The 17,172-nt window shown below is 41.9% G+C and overlaps 1 protein-coding gene across 2 annotated transcripts in view; it reads left to right on the forward strand.

Moving 5' to 3' along the window:
- Positions 1–692: 692 nt before the first annotated feature.
- Positions 693–17,172, forward strand: part of NCKIPSD (NCK interacting protein with SH3 domain) — a 127,148-nt gene continuing 110,668 nt past the window's right edge. For both annotated transcript variants that reach the window (XM_054978471.1, XM_054978472.1), the window contains exon 1: positions 693–927. In XM_054978471.1, the coding sequence (XP_054834446.1) occupies positions 757–927 (171 nt within the window). In that variant the 5' untranslated portion in view covers positions 693–756. The remainder of the gene's footprint in view (positions 928–17,172) is intronic.

A 17,172-nucleotide genomic window follows, 5' to 3' on the forward strand; every position in this document is an offset into this window, starting at 1 on the left:
GATATTGGGGGCAGAGGGCTGTAATATGAAATTTAAAATTATATACATATTTTCCCCTCAAAAAGAAAACAAAGTGAATCGTGGAAGCCATTTATATCATGGCCAGACAGAAGAAATGCATTCAGAGAAGCAAAAGAGCTAGAACGGCTACTACAGGAGCATCAGGCAGGCTGCAAACCCCATTGAAGAAAACAGGACGTTTTTCCGAGTAAACAGGCAGGGGAGTAAGTCTAGTTATCACAACCGACTTTATAAGTTTTTTTTTTAAGATAAATGTAGAAAATGGAGTTTTTTAAAAATGCCAATTTGTGGTACAGGTTCACCGTAGTAGGCTGTGACTAAACGTATCAAAAACAACGGGGAGAGGGCGCAACCCTTTGAAGTAATTCCTGCCTTTTGTTCTGAGTGGACAAGAGTACGTCTGTATGTATTCGTCAGAATATTTCTATGCCGCCTTTCCCTTTGGAAAGGAACATTTGCCGAGACCAGCCTGCAGTCGCCGAGAGAAAAAAAAAAGACGCTGAGGCGGATAATTTGAGAGGCAGTCCCAGGACCGTCCAGCAGGGGCCGCTTCAGTCCCGCGGAAGTTTCCTGGACGCGGAAGGGGCGTGGCTGCGCGGTGACGTAGACGCAGGCCGGGTGGGGGAGGAGCGTTCGGAGTGGTGTTTACCCCGGAGCCGGCGGCGGCGCTTGGCCGGAGGGCCTGCCGGGACTGCTGCGCGGTGGTCGCCCGCCCCTTCCCCCGTCACCGCCGCTATGTACCGGACCATGTACGGCTTCCGCTCGGCCGAGCCCAGCTCTCTGGCCTTCGCCGCTGGCGAGACGTTCCTGCTGCTGGAGCGGAGCAACCAGCACTGGTGGCTGGTGACTCGCGCGGGCTCCGGGGAGACAGGCTATGTGCCGGCCTCTTACCTGCAGCGCTTACAGGTCAGGCAGGGGGCAAGAGGCGGGCAAGGGTTGACTCGAGGCAGCAGCAGCAGCAGCAGCGATGGGGAAGTGCCCGTGCAAGCTCACGCCCTCCTTTTCCTGGTGCGGGGCGGGCGGGCGGGCTTGCCCTAAGGGTTTCGCTCCCTCCTCCCTGGGCGAGCGGGTAAAGGGTCCCGGCTTAGCTACCCCAAGGGCTCCCAGGGAACTCTGGTGTCATGATGAAGGAAGGGGAGGGTGGCAGGCAAGCATAGGGCCGCTTCACGCCTCACGCTCCCCACCTCCCGCTTTCATTGCTAGGAAACGGAATGGCACCTGTGTGTAGGCTGTCACCTGTGGTGATTACACGTGTTTATTATTGCGTATGTGTCAGAAAAGGTACCACGTGTAAATGTGATTATACACGTGTGAGTGAGCAATTGCTGCATTTGACGATGGATGTCATTTCTTACACAACTCTTTGGGTAGAAAAAAATACAAAAGTATGATGTGGCTCTAACTTTGCTACTTTAAAGTGTTTCAGTGGTAAAGGAAGCCACAGCCTTCAATTTGCGAGACCTGAACGAGGCTGTCAGTGATAGGATGCTTTGGAGGTCATTAATTCATAGGGACACAAATAAGTCGGAAGCTGCTTGAGGGCGCATAACATACAGGTACATGCCAGGAATGGCTTGTGTGCCTTTTGACATTCTTAAAGCTTAGTGGCCTATTCATGAAAGCTAGATAGGTCAGAGACAAGACTTGAGAGGTTTAAAGATGACTAGGGGTGTAGAGAGACTTCAGTTGACCAGAGACAGACTTACCAATGACCCTGTACAGACAGTAGTTCTTTTTCTTCTTTTAGTCTTCTTTTCTCCTCCTCCTTGCATTTCTTCAGAGTTTTGTTATACTTTAGTGACTAGTTACTGATCTTACAATGAATGCAGTGTTGATGGAAGGAGTTACATAGATAGAAATGTGCATTCCAGCATTCCTTCAAAAAGAAAACACACAGAGAAAGATGAATGAGAAGGATAGCATCCCATATGAGGGGCTATAAACAGTGAATTCTGTGAGAGTGATTGATTGCCTGTTTAATGAGGTACTGGTTTTCCTATAAACAAGTGGTGCTCTGATAGTGTCAGAATGGGGAGTCAGAGCAGAGAAAGTGAAGTTTGGCTGCCCAAACTTAGGGTATATTCAGATTCAAACAATGAGAGATAATGAGAAAAAGCTTGAACTGTGCTCTGCATACACACTTTCCTAATCTTATGGCACCTGTTCTTGATGTACAGATGTACACCTTCATTTTCTGTGAAGGTGATGTTTACTGTCATGGATGTAATGTGAATATACCCATGACACTGAGAGGCAAAAAAGGAAGCAACAGCAATTTTTGAGAAGCTTTTTGCATTGGATAATAGCCATTATAAAGTGTGCAAGGCTTATTACTTTATGTTGCTATGTGCGCCAGATAGACACACACCACAATCGGATAGCTATTTGGAAAGTCTCTCTAAAGAGTTTTCTGCAACTCTTAGCACACAGGAAAGTGGCACTGGTGCAAGCCTTCTGCTGACATGGAATAGAAAGAGCCAGGCTAATAACAGGCCTGTCCAAGTGCTGATGAGGGGGGCAGACGGCTAAGCCTGCAAAAATGTTGTAACAATAGTGGCAGTAATTATAGCCAAGTCAGACATGCTAGCAATTATGGAAAGTGAAAGAACAGATTGCTTCAGCCCAAATAGGAGTTGGAGTGATGACTGATAACACCCGCCTCTCTTGTTTGAGGGTGTATTTAGAGGAAAATTCTTAGAGAAAGCATAAACACTAAAAAGAGAATTTGCTTTGGAATGGGCACAGTTTGGGTCAATGTATTTTCTAATGCTGGAGACTTGAAGCTGTGCCTGAAATAAGTGTTTAAAGAGGCAATGCTTTTATGTATAATAATTATAACGTATACATTGAAATGCCCAAACATTTGCATCCATGTTCTAGAGACTATATATTTGTGTGAATATTATCTCTGTGTGTTGACAGAGTTTCTTGGTCAGATTCTTTAAATAAAATGATTTCTTCTTTGGATAATAGGCCCAATTGTGGTCCATGTGTTTACAAAATTTAAGCACAAATGAAAATGGTGTATTGTGTTTTTTCAGTTGTAAAATAAGTCAATCTGCTTCTCACATTATATTTCTCCTGTTTTCTGTATATCCCCCTTGACTTAAAGATTAGGTGAAACATGGCCCGAAATGGCAGGAAAGAAGTCAGGTGTCTCTTTTTTTATTATTATTAGTACAAAAGATACAGAAGTTGCAAGCTGAAATCCTCCCTCCTCTCCCAGCCCCACATGTTTTGATGGCCAGTGATCAGATTTTTTGAGTCCCAGGCAAAGGTTCTAAAGCCCCGTTCTGCAGCTTGGAGAGGGGAATTCTACAAGGATTTAATAATGCTGCATAGCAAGCAGTAATGCAGTGCATCTTAGACTGTCTTCAACTGATACATAGTTGCAAGCAACTATATTTTGTACTTTTGCTGAATGTGGGTCAGTCAGCGAGCAGCTTAAGGGTTTTTGCCTATTAGTTCTTCCACAGAAAAGAATGTGACAGGTGGAGGGATGATAGATCGCTTGAGATCCAGGCCATGTGCAGAAGGATTTTCTCCCATAGAGCATTACATCCTTGCCTCCTTGCTTCTGCTGCAGCCTTCCTTCAAACAGTATTCTTGTATATAGTATATCCTCATATAAGAATACAAGAGCGGCTGTACTATATCAGACCAATAGACCAACCAGGCGTTCTGGAAAAGCTACAACCACAGTCTCCTTCTGGTGTTACTCTCCCCCGCCCCCCAGCATTGGTATTCTGAGTGTTAGATGGAAGTTCTGTTAAGTCATTCTGGCTAATAGCTATTGATGAACTTAATCTCCATGAATGTGTCTAATCTTCTTTTAAAATCATCTAAACAAACGGCTGCCACCACATTTCGTGGCAGCAGATTTCATAAGTGAGACAGTCTGTGTGATAAGTATTTAATTCTACCTGTCCCTAATCTATTGCCCATCAACTTCATTGAGTGCCTGCAAGTTCTAGTATTATGGGAGAGAGAGAGGTTTTACTTTTATCTCTACTCCATGCATGATTTTATTAACATCCATCATTGCCCTTCCCCCCCATCATCTGTTTGTCCACAGAAAAGGTGTTCAAACCCCTTTATAATATTGGCTACCCTTCTAGCACTTTTCCAATTCTACCAGTCCTTTTTGAGCCATGGTGTACAGAAGTATGTGCCGTATTCTAAAACACAGCTGTACCGTGGATCTCTGTGAGGGCATTAATTATCTTTTTTTAAACAAGCCTTTCCTCACAAATTCCTAGCATAAATATATGGTAAAATCAGAAGTGTGGTAATTATTTGCTGTTGTGAGAACTTTTATGTACCACGGAATTAGCATTTCTCAGCTTCTATATTTTTGTGTTTCTACAGAATAGGCGCGTTCAGTTAAGGACTAAGATAAGTTTGTATAATGGGAATAGACCTCTTTGAACTCAATGGGGCTTGCTTTTGAGCTGCACATTCGATAATATTACATTCAAACAACACATAGTAGTTTGGAGTTTGCTTATAGATTCTAGAGTTTTTAAAATCATTTTGGAAAGTGCACAATTAATACATTCTTGTTTACATTAATATGGGTCTAGTATTTGTCCTTCTAACTGCAGATGTTGTATGTTATACTATGTTTAATGAAGATTTATGAAGTACATAGAATATGTCTGTTAATAAACGAGACATGATGCTCTCATTAAAACCATTTTTCCCATGGCTCTCTTATTGTAAACATTTGTCTGAAGCCTATTCTTGTAATTTAAGTTTATTGATTTACTTCATGTATACCCCACTATTCTCCCTAATTGGTACCCAAAGCAGTTTACAGTATCTTCACCTCTTCCATTTTATCCTCACAAGAACCTTGTGAGGTAGGTTAGACTAAGAGTGTGTGACTGGCCCAAGATCATGCAGCAAACTTCCACGGCAGAGTGGGGATTCAAACCTGGATCTCTCAGATCCTCGTCCAACACTCTAATAATTACACCACACCAGCTGTCCTGCCATGTTGCACCAGAGATGCCTAGTTCCTTTCTTAACCTTGTTTGACCCATGATGATGGAGTATATATGCAGGCTGTGTACATATAACAACAACAACGTTTGATTTATATACCACCCTTCAGGATGACTTAACACCCACTCAGAGCGGTTTATAAAGTATGTTATTATTATCCCCACAACAACGAACACCCTGTGAGGTGGGTAGGGCTGAGAGATTGACCCAAGGTCACCCAGCTGGCTTCAAGTGGAGGAGTGGGGAATCAAACTCGGTTCTCTGGATTCCCGCACTCTCAACCTCTACACCAGACTGGCTCTCATATTTGTGAGGAGCAGGTTGCATACATTCATAACAGCAGCTCTCCATTGATTTCTACCCATAGGTGAATGCTAGACATCTGCTCTGTATTGAGAAACTGTGTGCTTTAGCTTCTCTTACATTGAGATGTATGGACATGATTCAAAGATAATAGTTAAATATGGCTTATGAGCAACTGCCAGACTGAAGCTAGTTTTCGACTTGCGTCTTAGTCTGTTTTGGTGCTACATCTGAACCATGCCATAGTCTTCATAGAAGAGCCATTTAATATGTCTGCAGACTTTTGTAAAGTTTTGGGCTTCAGTTAGGCTTGTGAAGCATGAAGTTACTTAAGCCTTTGATATGGCATTTGGAGGCAGAACTAATTTATATACTACCAATTCGGTGGTATTGGTGTTTGGTATGGATTTTAGTGGGCAGGTTTTATATCCAGAAAGATCATTAGGAAAGCAGTGATGGGGAGGCCTTCCATAGTTCCTTGGAGAGAGGCAGACTCTCTGTCTGACACTGCCTAGTATGAAGCAGAGTTCCAACTCATCCCCTACTGTTACGTGCAATATATATTAGGTTCCATATATATATATATAGTGTGTACTCCCTGAAAACTTGTTCTGTTTCACATCTGAGAATCAGCGCATCAAACTTGTTTTGGCGTTCCCCCCCTCACCACACCTATCTACCTCAAAATTAATTTGGGCTTTTGTCTTACGATTTCTTTACAGGCTATTAGTTCATCTCTAACCATTTTCTTTTTGGTCTAGAGATAATGTGAGTTGTATTTTAAGAGTATTTGTCCTGCTGGGAGTGGAATTAGAGAATAAATAACTGTTTAGTTATGCTTCTGATGAGTTGTTCTCCAGGAAGGTCGTCTTACAGTGCAGAGAATGAATGTCATCACAAGCTCTCTTATAGCCAAGATAACGCCTTTTCTTACATGTTCAGCTCCAGAAATCCAGCTCTTCTGGTTCACTCTTTGTCTGAGTTGTTCAATTATATAGATACTTATTGTTAATTGGCTTACTATTATAGCTGGTCTATTCAGTCATGGCTGTTTTCCTTGCTGGCTTAGTTCTCCCAAGGGTCCATTCTGATAAGTATGTAAAGTGGAATTTATTTGACCTAGATTTGTAAAATCCTACATTTCAGGTTAATTAACCACCGTCTTAAAGTATGTTTATTTTTATTTTATTATTAAATTTATAATCCGGTCTCCCCACAAATGGGCTCAGAACAGATAACATCACGTATCATATATCACAATAAAATCACATATAAAAGAAAAGCATAACATTCAGTGAACATAGGACTCTAGGCAGCAGTCCATGTTGTATTAACCCATCCAAAAGTAGATGATGTCATTACCGTACATGTGTTGCTAACATTTAGGTTGGATTGCAGGTATGTATTCTGGGTGGGACTGCCTTTAAAGATGGTCCAGAAACTTCAACTCGCTCAGAAATGTGGCAGTCAGAATGTTAGCAGAGGCTTCCCACAATTAACACCACATTGTGTACCAACTGGGTTAGCTTCCAATTTTTTTTGGGTTCCATAGAAAGAAGTGGTGTTGATATTTAGAGCCCTAAATGTCTTGAGTCCAGAGTACCTGAAGGACTGCCCATGTTCTTTGCAGGGAGCTGCTGTGTAAATATACTGTTTCTTTTCTTTTTTTTTTTTTTGCAGAGTATTTTTTTAGGATTTTATTTAGGATTTATTTAGGATTTTTTATTTTTTAAAAAATTATAAATTACAGACACAACTCCGAGCATAACAAGTTCCAAACCCATATTTTGAATGTCTGTGCTTTGAGCTATGAAAGACCCAAATTAACAACATCAAGCAAACAAAATATAACAAAATTTCCTGTCATGATAGTTATACATATGTTCCACAATGTTTCTAGCTAGTAAGAGGAACCTAGAAAGTCTGCACAACAACTTCATAGTATTAAAGGGACTGGTAAAATAACAGTGAAAAGTTAAATTTAGTGCCCGTTTACATGAATAGGAAATCTTACTGCTTTGGGAGGGATAGACCTGTTGATGACAGGGTCCGATGTTATGTAAATGGCGTGACCTAGTTTTCTGTGCTTTTATAATTTTCTGGTAAGTGTCTGTTGCTTCCAGTTTGGTGATTAATGGTTTGGTTTAGTGTTAAGGGAGCAGGCATGCCAGTATAACGTCTAGAAATAGACCATTTTTTTAAAAACAATGACTTGCAGTTAGGAGCTATCAGTACTTGCCATCTCTTTATTTAATAAAGATAATGCTAATAATTAATGACAGGATGCTAAGAGGTAATTTATTTTACCAAGCTCACTGCAAGAACATTGCAGCTAATGATAAGTGACAGTGTATGAGCCAGGAGCGAGAGAGAGCATAAGTGCAAGCATGTTGCCAGTGAGAGTCACTGTTGCAAAAAAATAACTCAGCATCCAGCTTCATTAAAAATGCAGTCAGGTTCCAGGTAAAGAACTTTAGCCAGAGAAAGAAATCCTCACTCATGGATACAGTTTTCCAGTGGGAGCGATTAAGCAAGTTCCCAGCAGGACAGTCAAAAGAACATTGTTTAAAATGGGGATCCCTGTCACATCACCTGTGTATTTAACCTTCAGGTACCTCCTTCCAATACTGTTTTTGCTAGGAAAAATGAACAGCATTCTTTATTAAAAACTCTTCTCTCACAAACCTGTTACTTTTGCATTTTGCTGAAAAATACATGTTCCGGTTTAGCAGTATGCCATCTTGTAATTCAGGTTTTGTTGCATTGAGTCTGCAAGTATTTCTGTGAAGCTGTGGGATCCAGTATCTTCGGGTATTCATAGAATTTCATTGTTGACTTCATTGCAAAGGACAGTTGAGCAATTTGTGGGCAGTATGTGGTGAAGACTTGTATACCAAAGAATGATTGAATAAAGCTTGCAGTATGTGAGGTTCCATGCTCTGTGCGCCAATTACCTTTTCTCCATATCTTCTGCTTCCTTTCCCTACGCATCACCTGAAACCGGTTTCTGCACTTTTCCTTCTCTTTGCTTTTCTCTTGCCTTACTCTTTGCCACCAATTAAGATATTCTAAGCCTGAATATTAGAAGTATAAAACATTTAGGAGAACTCATTTGCAGCTATGGAGTTGGATGTCATCAATATGCAGATGGCACCCAACTCTATATCTCGCTATCCAGGTCCCCGCAGGATACAGTAGAAATCTTAGATCGTTGCCTGACAGTCATGGTGAAATGGTTGAAAACAACAAATTGAAATTGAACCCAGACAAGACCAAAGTGATGCTTGTTGGGAAAGCAGAGATCTTGAAGGATATTGTACTCCCCACTTTCAGTGGAGTTCGTCTGACCCTTGCAGACTCAACTGATCCAGCATTATTACTAGAAAAACAAGTTAAGGCAGCAGCAAAAAATGCTTACCACAACCCCACTCTAGCCTGGAAGATGGCTTCTTATCTTGACATGGCTGACCTGACCACTTGGATCCATGCTATGGTAACATCAAGGCTTGACTATTGTAATGCTCTATACATAGGTCTCCCATCTAAGTTAACTAGGATGCTCCAATTAGTGCAAAATGTGATGGCTCAACTGTTATCAGGAGCGAGCAGGAGCATGAACATCACTCCCATTCTACAGTTGCTCCATCGGCTATCTATCAGTTACTGTGCTCAGTTCAAGGTAATGGTTATTACATACAAAGCCCTTCACGGTCTTGGTCCAGCATACCTACGGGACTACCTCCCTCCCTATGTTCCTCCACGGCAGCTTCGCTCATCTGAACAGGGTCTTCTGCAGATGCCAGGCTGCACACAGGTGAAGTCAGCAGCAACCCGTACATGGGCTTTCTCTGTGGTGGCCCCTATCCTGTGGAATGACCTGCCTGAGGAAATCAGAAGGGCCCCCACTCTCCTGGCTTTTCATAAATGATGCAAAACCAAACTATTCAAAAAGGCTTTTTACTCCAATGAGAGGACTGTATTGTAGGGAAGATGCCTTACTAATGAGTTAGGGACCGTAGACTTCATCACTTTATTGGCTTATATATTAACTGCTGCTTTAAATTTGTATTCCTATGTACTACCAGTGCTTCATGTTATCTAATGTTAGTTGTAGAATTGGTTATGTTCTGCTTCAGTATTTTTTTCTACTCTGTATTCGATTCTTGCTAATACCATGTCTTTTAAACTTGTATCTATTTACCCTATGGTATTGTTTATGAAATGTCCTTGACACTGTGTTGAAATGTACTTGATACTGATTATACTAATCTCATATTGTGTAATCCGCCTTGAGTTTCAGTGAGAAAGGTGGACTATAAATCAATCAATCAATCAATCAATCAATCAATCAATCAATCAATCAATCAATCAATCAATCAATCAATCAATCAATCAATCAATCAATTTTTCCTCTGGATGACTCTGAATGTATTTCAGGGTCTGATCACTCTGTTTGACAGTTGATGAAGTGAGCAGTGATCTAGGGTACTTTTTTGGCTTTCTGCTGTGACTTGAGTCATCTTAGGCTGCAGTGTACCTGGTTAATCTAGGAATGGTACTTACCACAAAGTAGTAATTTTGCTGCAGTGCGCTCTTGTTGTTAATACCATATGGTAGTTGAGAAGTGAGCAAACTGTTTAATACTCCCTTTGCTAGTAATGGTAGTGAGAAGAAAAAGCAGTTAGTCAGAGCTTTGTATCAGAGCATGTCCATATAAACAAATAATGTTTGTGATAGGAAGACTTTATTGGTGATAGGTGCCTGTTTTTTCTTTGGATGGAAATAGATACAGATGCATGTGAAAAAGTTAAATTAGTGATGTTGCAGCTTCATCTGGCACATAGCAACCAGATTAGCATATGGATATTACAATTTATTCAGTTTTTTCTTACCCCTTCCCTTCATCTGTGCTGCTGTAGCAAATTTGACATGCATGCAGTCAGCCTCCCTATCATTAAAATAAAAAGTTTTCATGAGTCCAAGATCACTTCTTCAGATGCAAATGACAAATTGCATGGCTGTAGTAGTGATAATCTGATGCACTGAGTGAGAAAATGTTCCTGTACACACGTGGTAGTGCAGAAATAAGTGACTCCATGGTTCACGGAGAGCCATATTTGCAGTTACCATCAACCAAAAGTGCCTTGTGCACCACCCCATCAAACACACAAATAATATAATCTATAACCATAATCTTTTAAATAACTGCACATGTACTGCTGAACAGTACGGTACAATGATACAACTGCACATGTACTGTTGAAACTTAGCCACCACTTGTGAATTTAGAGTGAGGGGAAGGGCTTCCCTTTCTTCCTTCCCATTCTCTCTTCTGCATGAGGCTCAGCAGAGTGAGATTGTCAAGGCACCAAGGAATGAGCAACCTTGTCTGGAGAAAGAAGGGTAAAACCATCACTCTCTCACCCTCTCACTCTCTCTCTCGCACACGCACACACGCAGAGCGCTTGCTCTTTTCTCAGGAGGCTGTTGTGGTTTTACTCTGTCGTTTTCCCTGCAACCAGGTTGCTTTTCTCCCAGGAGCCTTCTGAGGGCCATTGGAAAGAATGTGCCCTTAACTTCCATCCTTGGCCTGAGGCCTGCATCTCAAGGAGGCTTGCCTTCAAGTGTTGCAGTATTAATCCTATCAAATATTTACCACGTATGTGGAGTAGTAGTTACACAAACACAATAATTGTTTGGTAAACCATTCATTGTTTAACTATAGCAATACTGGCAGAATTTTATGTAAGCAAACCCTTTGTGTCTAAACTGTTTTGCCAAAATTTTTGGACATAGTATTTTAGGATAACCCCTTGGAGGGAATAATGGGGCTAACAGGTGCAGTGGTTGAGAGGCAAGGGAAGTGTGTACGTGACAGCACTATTTAATTAATTGCCTGGCGTTATGAAGAAAGCATAAATAAATGCTGCTAATAACATAATGCAAGGCAGATGTTGTGGCTCCAAAATCAGTCCAAGAATGGCACAGCTGAGTAAATGGGAGAGTGCCAGTTGTTGGAAGATTGCAGTGTGTGAGAGTGATACTTCAGGAGGTTGTGAACAGCAGAAAAGTGTGGTGACTTACAATGGAGGTTTTCATTTGAGACTGAAGATAATTTATGGCAGAAGATCTAAGTTTTATATGAAGTAGTAAATTCAATTTAAAAGCTTCCTCAAGAGAAAGGGATTTATTCTTAATGTCAAGGAAGTGAATTGTTGCTGAATAGGAAAGAAAACCCAATGTATCAAATGAGGGTTGGTTTAAACAGTCCATATGTTATCTTAATAGTGAAACGTAATCACTTAATGGGCATCTGGCTGTGTTCCAATTTCCAGCTTTTAATCTTTCAAGGTTTGGATTGTACCATAGCTGCACTGGATCCTGCCTTGCATCCCTACAAAGATGACCATGAGAAGAGCATTGGTACAGTTTCTTGGCTGATGTGAGTAAGGTGATAAAGGGCATTTTCATCCACTGTTGTCCCCACCCCCCCACCCCGCCTTCAGGAATGAGGTAAAGAAAAGGCTGATTCAGCTGTCACAGTAGCCTCCTTATTGAGTAAGGGGTAAAGGCCAGTGAGATCTTCGTCTGTTTTGAAATGCTGACATTTGCTTTATACGTACAGCCACTCTATAAGCAGGCAGCTGCAATCTATCTGCATGGGCGGAGCTCCACATAAAAGGTTGTTTAGTCATATGCCTTGTGCAGTTCAGATGGATTTGAACCATGCCATTGCAATTCCACTGAAACAATGGTTTGCATTGGTATAGTTAATATGAAATCTACGAAGAGCTGCTCCCGCTCACTACTTGAAGCTTTGCTTATGTGATTGCTTTAGGAATGACCAGTAATAGAAGTGGTGGCATATGTGAATTGCCTGTATCTGCTAAGAAATGTGGGATTTCTTTATGGTATATCAAGTAAACTTTTCTCTCATAGCAAATTTATAGAGCATTTCACACAGCTGGTTGTAGATTTGGTAATAAAAGATGAGTTCTCTGAGTAAAATTACAGTGCAGAGTTATACACTTCTGAGCACTGGTGTCAGTGGGCTTAGAAAATAACAACAACCGATTTATATACTGCCCTTCAGGACAACTTAATGCCCACTCAGAGTGGTTTACAAACTATGCCATTATTATTCCCCACAACAAAACACCGTGTTCAAACCTGGTTCTCCAGATTAGAGTGCCACACTCTTAACCACTACACCAAACTTGCTCTATAACTGCTTAGAATTGCACTGTCAGTCTTGTTTTTAGAAGTGTTTGAAAAGTAGGGAGTAGAAATGGGCACGAAACGAACCACGGAACAAAGTTCCGGATGGAATGGCTGGTTTGTAGGCAAAGAAACACGCATTCCATGAGGTCACATTTTTACGAAACAAATGACTTTTTCTTACTGTTCCATGGCGGGTTTGGGAAGCCAGACAATTTGGCGCCATTCAATACATTGCCCAGGCAACAGTGGCCAGTATTTTGGTTGCCCCCAATCTGAGGCCTCCACGCTTGATTGGCAGCTGTCCCTGCCAACTAGAGAGCTCCCGTTCTGTCCCATCCAGCCAGGAAAAGGGGGGGGGAGGGTTAGAATCTCAAAGGCAACTGAGGAGATGGGCCTTCAGTAGCCATGGTAACACCAATCTCTTCCTCCCAAACCATGTTAGGTAAGTCTTTCTGCCAACCAGCGTGCTCCTGTTTTGCTCAATTTGGGCATTTTTTAAATATAAAATGGGAAAGCTCTGTGCCTTGTGGTTTCAGTTTCAGCTGAGAGGGAGAGGTAGAGTAGGGCTTGCTGGAACTTGGCTTTGGAGAGAGATCTTTGGCCTGTACTTGTTGCTGGAAAAGGGACTGAAAAGCCTCTCTTCTTTTTTTCTTGCCTTTTCTTACTGGGGAGGTGTTTGGGAAAGGGTGCTTTTTTCCTCCCCCGCCCCGCCTAGTCTTAGCTTTTCACCTCCCCTCCACAGCCTAGTCTTAGGCCTTTGAGTTGAACTGGGGTCTTGTTTGACTGAGTGAGGCCTATTTGCTTTTCTTTTCTTTTTTCTTTCTCTGTTTTTTTGAGGGCCTTTCTTCCGGTTTGGTTTCTGGGGGTTTGTGGGTCCCTCCCCAACAGGGAGCCTCACTTTTCTGTTTGCTCTCTGTGTGCACTTGTGTGGTCCAGTGCAGTTCACCCTTTTTCTGCACACTCCTTCAGTGCCCTTTACTTTTATTTTGAGCATCTGTCCAGCCGGGGCCAGTGACTGGGTGGAGGTGGTTTTGGGGGCTCGGGCCTCTTGCCCGCACTGACTCACACCCGCACGGGGTTGCTCTACTGTCTCCAGGTGCCCCACTTGCACACTTCTCTGGTGAAGCTCACTTTTGCTTTGCGCACACCATCAGCGCCCACACTGTTATTTTATTTTGAGCACCTGTTCAGCTGGGGCCAGTGATTGGGTGGAGGTGGTTTTGGGGGCTCGGGCCTCTTGTCTGTGCTGACTCACACCCACACGGGGTTGCTCCACTGTCTCCACTGTGCACACCATCAGCGCCCACACTGTTGTTTTATTTTGAGCACCTGTTCACCCGGGGCCAGTGACTGGGTGGAGGTGGTTTTGGGGCTCAACACACCCAATCCCAGTGTCAGGGCTGCTTCTTGCTGCCTCACACCCTCACTCTCGAATTTGTCCTCTGTTATTCCCACTCTTGTTTTGTGGGCTGTCATGGGCCCCCACGAACCATGAACCAGTTCGCAAACCGGGTCAAATTCAGCAAAGTTCATGGTTCGGGGTTTGTGAAACTGGACGAACCTTGAACCTCGTGGTTTGTTTTTTTCCTGGTTCATGCCCATGTCTAGGAGGGAGTACAAGTACATATGAGAAGGAGTGTAAAGTGAAAGTGGGAGAGCTATACATTAAATATAGAACTGTGAGAAGTAAGAATAAGATAAACAAGTAACAATTTTAGTCCCTGGATGTGATATTAAAGGAGTCTTTTCCAGTTTAGCAATCAGTAGGAGAATCAAAAGATGACATCAGTGGAACCGTGCTAGATGGAACTGAAAGTTCAGACAGAAGGATGAAGGAAATGGACAGCAGAAGGACAGGGGACTCTGGAAGAGTTCTCTTGCTGGACCTTAAGAGCATGGAAGAGTGCTGAGATTGTTGCAGACCCTTGTCTGTTACAAGTGTTTATTGAACAAAAAAGCAGGCCTGGAATTTGCTTGAGGTTTTATATTTACAAAACCCATGTACTTTTACGGCAAAGGTTTTCATGATTAAATCCTGGAAAAAGATAATTTTCAGTACTTGGGTGGATGCTCAAAATCAAATCTCTGAACAAGATGGTCTAAAATTAGATTGTTGCATTTATTTCTATGGGAAGTTTGTTTTAAAGGTCAGAAGAGCACTCGTATCATACCGTCATAATTGAGCATATATATAAGAAGGCTATGTCCTGGGAGCCCCTGATTCTCTCAGACTGGGTTTCATGAAACCAGTATTTCTGAAAGTGCTTTGGTTAGTTTCTTAAAGATCGTATTTTATCTTTTAGATTTAAGATAGAAAGGTTAAGGGATCATGGCATGTATGCTTATCTGTTTCTAATATCTTTAACATATGGAAGTGTATTTTGTATCTTTGATCTGTGTGTATTTGATAATTTCAAGAGTAAGACTGATATTACATAAATCTTAAAACAATTTAAGGGATTATTGGCTGGGACACATGTTTTTCACTTGATACCTGAGATAAATAATCTTTTAACCTCTTCAGTAAGATTGCTGTTTATCTGTAAGAGACTGGCTGTGAGAGAGCAGCCATTTAAAACAGCCTTGTGGTTTAGTGATTAAAGCATTGCTTTGAAATAGACAGACACTCTGTTTTCACATGTCTATTTTAAAAGGAATGCTCCCCCATGGGTTGGGTTAAAATGCTGTGACAAGGTAGTACTGATGCAAACCTGATACTTAAAAACAAACAGTGGTTAGAGCAGAGGTTAATGATGGGCCACAGCAGATCAGAAACAGTAAGAGAGAGCACCTATTAGCAGCAATAGATGTTTGCATTTGACATTTAAGCAAATGACCAAGTTACTTCAGTCATCTATGTCTTTCTGCCAAGTGCTGAGGAGGAGTTTACTGCACAAGTGCAAATGTGGGATAAAATGGCTTCCTTTACCCATTTGTGGTCATGGCCCCTTTTGATCTTGGCTGCTAAATGCAGCTGTCATAAATTCTTATAAATTGTAATGGATGTGAATAGCCACAGTAGCTGCGGTTTTGCCATGGGTTTGGCTGCGTTCTGTGCAGTGATGATTTAAAAAGTGATGCTTTGATAGGGAGTCCAATATCTTCAATGGACAGTGCTGCAATTGATGCATAAAGAGGAGAGGGAGGCATTTCACAGTCACCTAGCCACTCCTAATCTTTTGATTGTGATTAAGGATCAAGAGCACTGCGTCTGCCTTGGGCTAAAGTGAGATTATGAGGAGGAGCAGAAGTTTCACTTTACTTTTTAACTGATTATTTTAAGCCATGGTTGATGGAATTAATCCGGCCTCCCTCAGTGGACTAGAGGATTTTTGTGACAAAGGACATGCCACTGCAATGCCCATTTTAAAAGGAGCTAGCTGCTGTAGTTTATTAGTGTAATTTTAATTCTTTTATTGAGAGAAAATGAAATCATTGCCCATGGATTATAGCAGTGTTTGTAGCTTCTGTCTTGCTCTCGTTTCTATGCCTTAATCAAAGCCTCTGAGGATCCAGCTCAGCTCTGACAACTCCATTATCCTTGCTGTTAAAACCTCTGTTGCTTTTTAGTGCTAAGCAGGGGGGAAATAAAAAAATGTTCCCAGTGGCCATAGTTAGAGTTGAGAAGACAGACAATGAGCATGGTTTGTTCAGGTGAGGCTGAGAGGGACCCTTTCACAGTTAGGAGGCTGAGAACCTGTCCCTTTTCTCTTTGATCCTATGGTGTAGCAAAGAGCTATGAGTGGAGTTATCCTGGTGGCTTGATATGTTTTTGAGGGATTTTATTTTGTAGGCTTCCCTATCAGTTTCTGCATGATGCTCTTAATGTTACTTTTTTCAAGATGCAGTCTTGAATAAAATTTTATAGAAAGGCTAACATGGTATTGCTGAGTTCTAGTGCAATAATTTGTTAATACCTATTATGGCTAAAGGAACTAGACGTATATCCTGCTAATCTTACACATTTTTGTTACAAAGTCTGTTCCTGCTTGTGCTCTGAGGTCATCCAATGGGCCTCCATCATGAGAACCCACACTTGGATCTGTGTCACTGGTGGGCTCCTGTGCAAGGGCTGTTTCAGCAACCACCCCTAGATTGCAGAATCCCCCCCCCCCCCGCCCCGGGAACTTGATATAGTTCCCTTTATATAGGCGTTCTGGCATCAGCCTAGTATCTATTACCAGAGTCTTTTGTGTAGTGTCATATCTGGTTTGGTTTTATTCTTTCCTTGTCAGTCACCGCCTATTCTGACTGCATCAAAGCTAGTTTTTTTCTCCGAATGTAAATTTCAAGACACTCGCACTGAACCTCATTTGCCACATTGTCTCCCGCTCTGCCCGTTTGGAGACATCCTTTGGAGCTTTTCACAATCTGCTTTTCATGCATGCTTTTCATGCTGAATAATTTAGTGTCATCTGCAAATAAGGCTGCCTCGTTGCTCACCTGCAATTCCAGACCATTTACCAATAGTAGTGGTCCCAATATCAATCCCTGTAGAATCACACTGATCACTTCCCTCATTGCAGGAACTTTACATTTATTCCTGATGTCTGTTTCATGGCATTTAATCAGTTTCTAAATCAAATGGGGACTGGACCTCTTATCCTCTCAGTGCCAGTG

This window comes from Eublepharis macularius, chromosome 4 (assembly GCF_028583425.1).
Source record: "Eublepharis macularius isolate TG4126 chromosome 4, MPM_Emac_v1.0, whole genome shotgun sequence".
NCBI classification, from domain to species: Eukaryota; Metazoa; Chordata; class Lepidosauria; order Squamata; family Eublepharidae; genus Eublepharis; species Eublepharis macularius.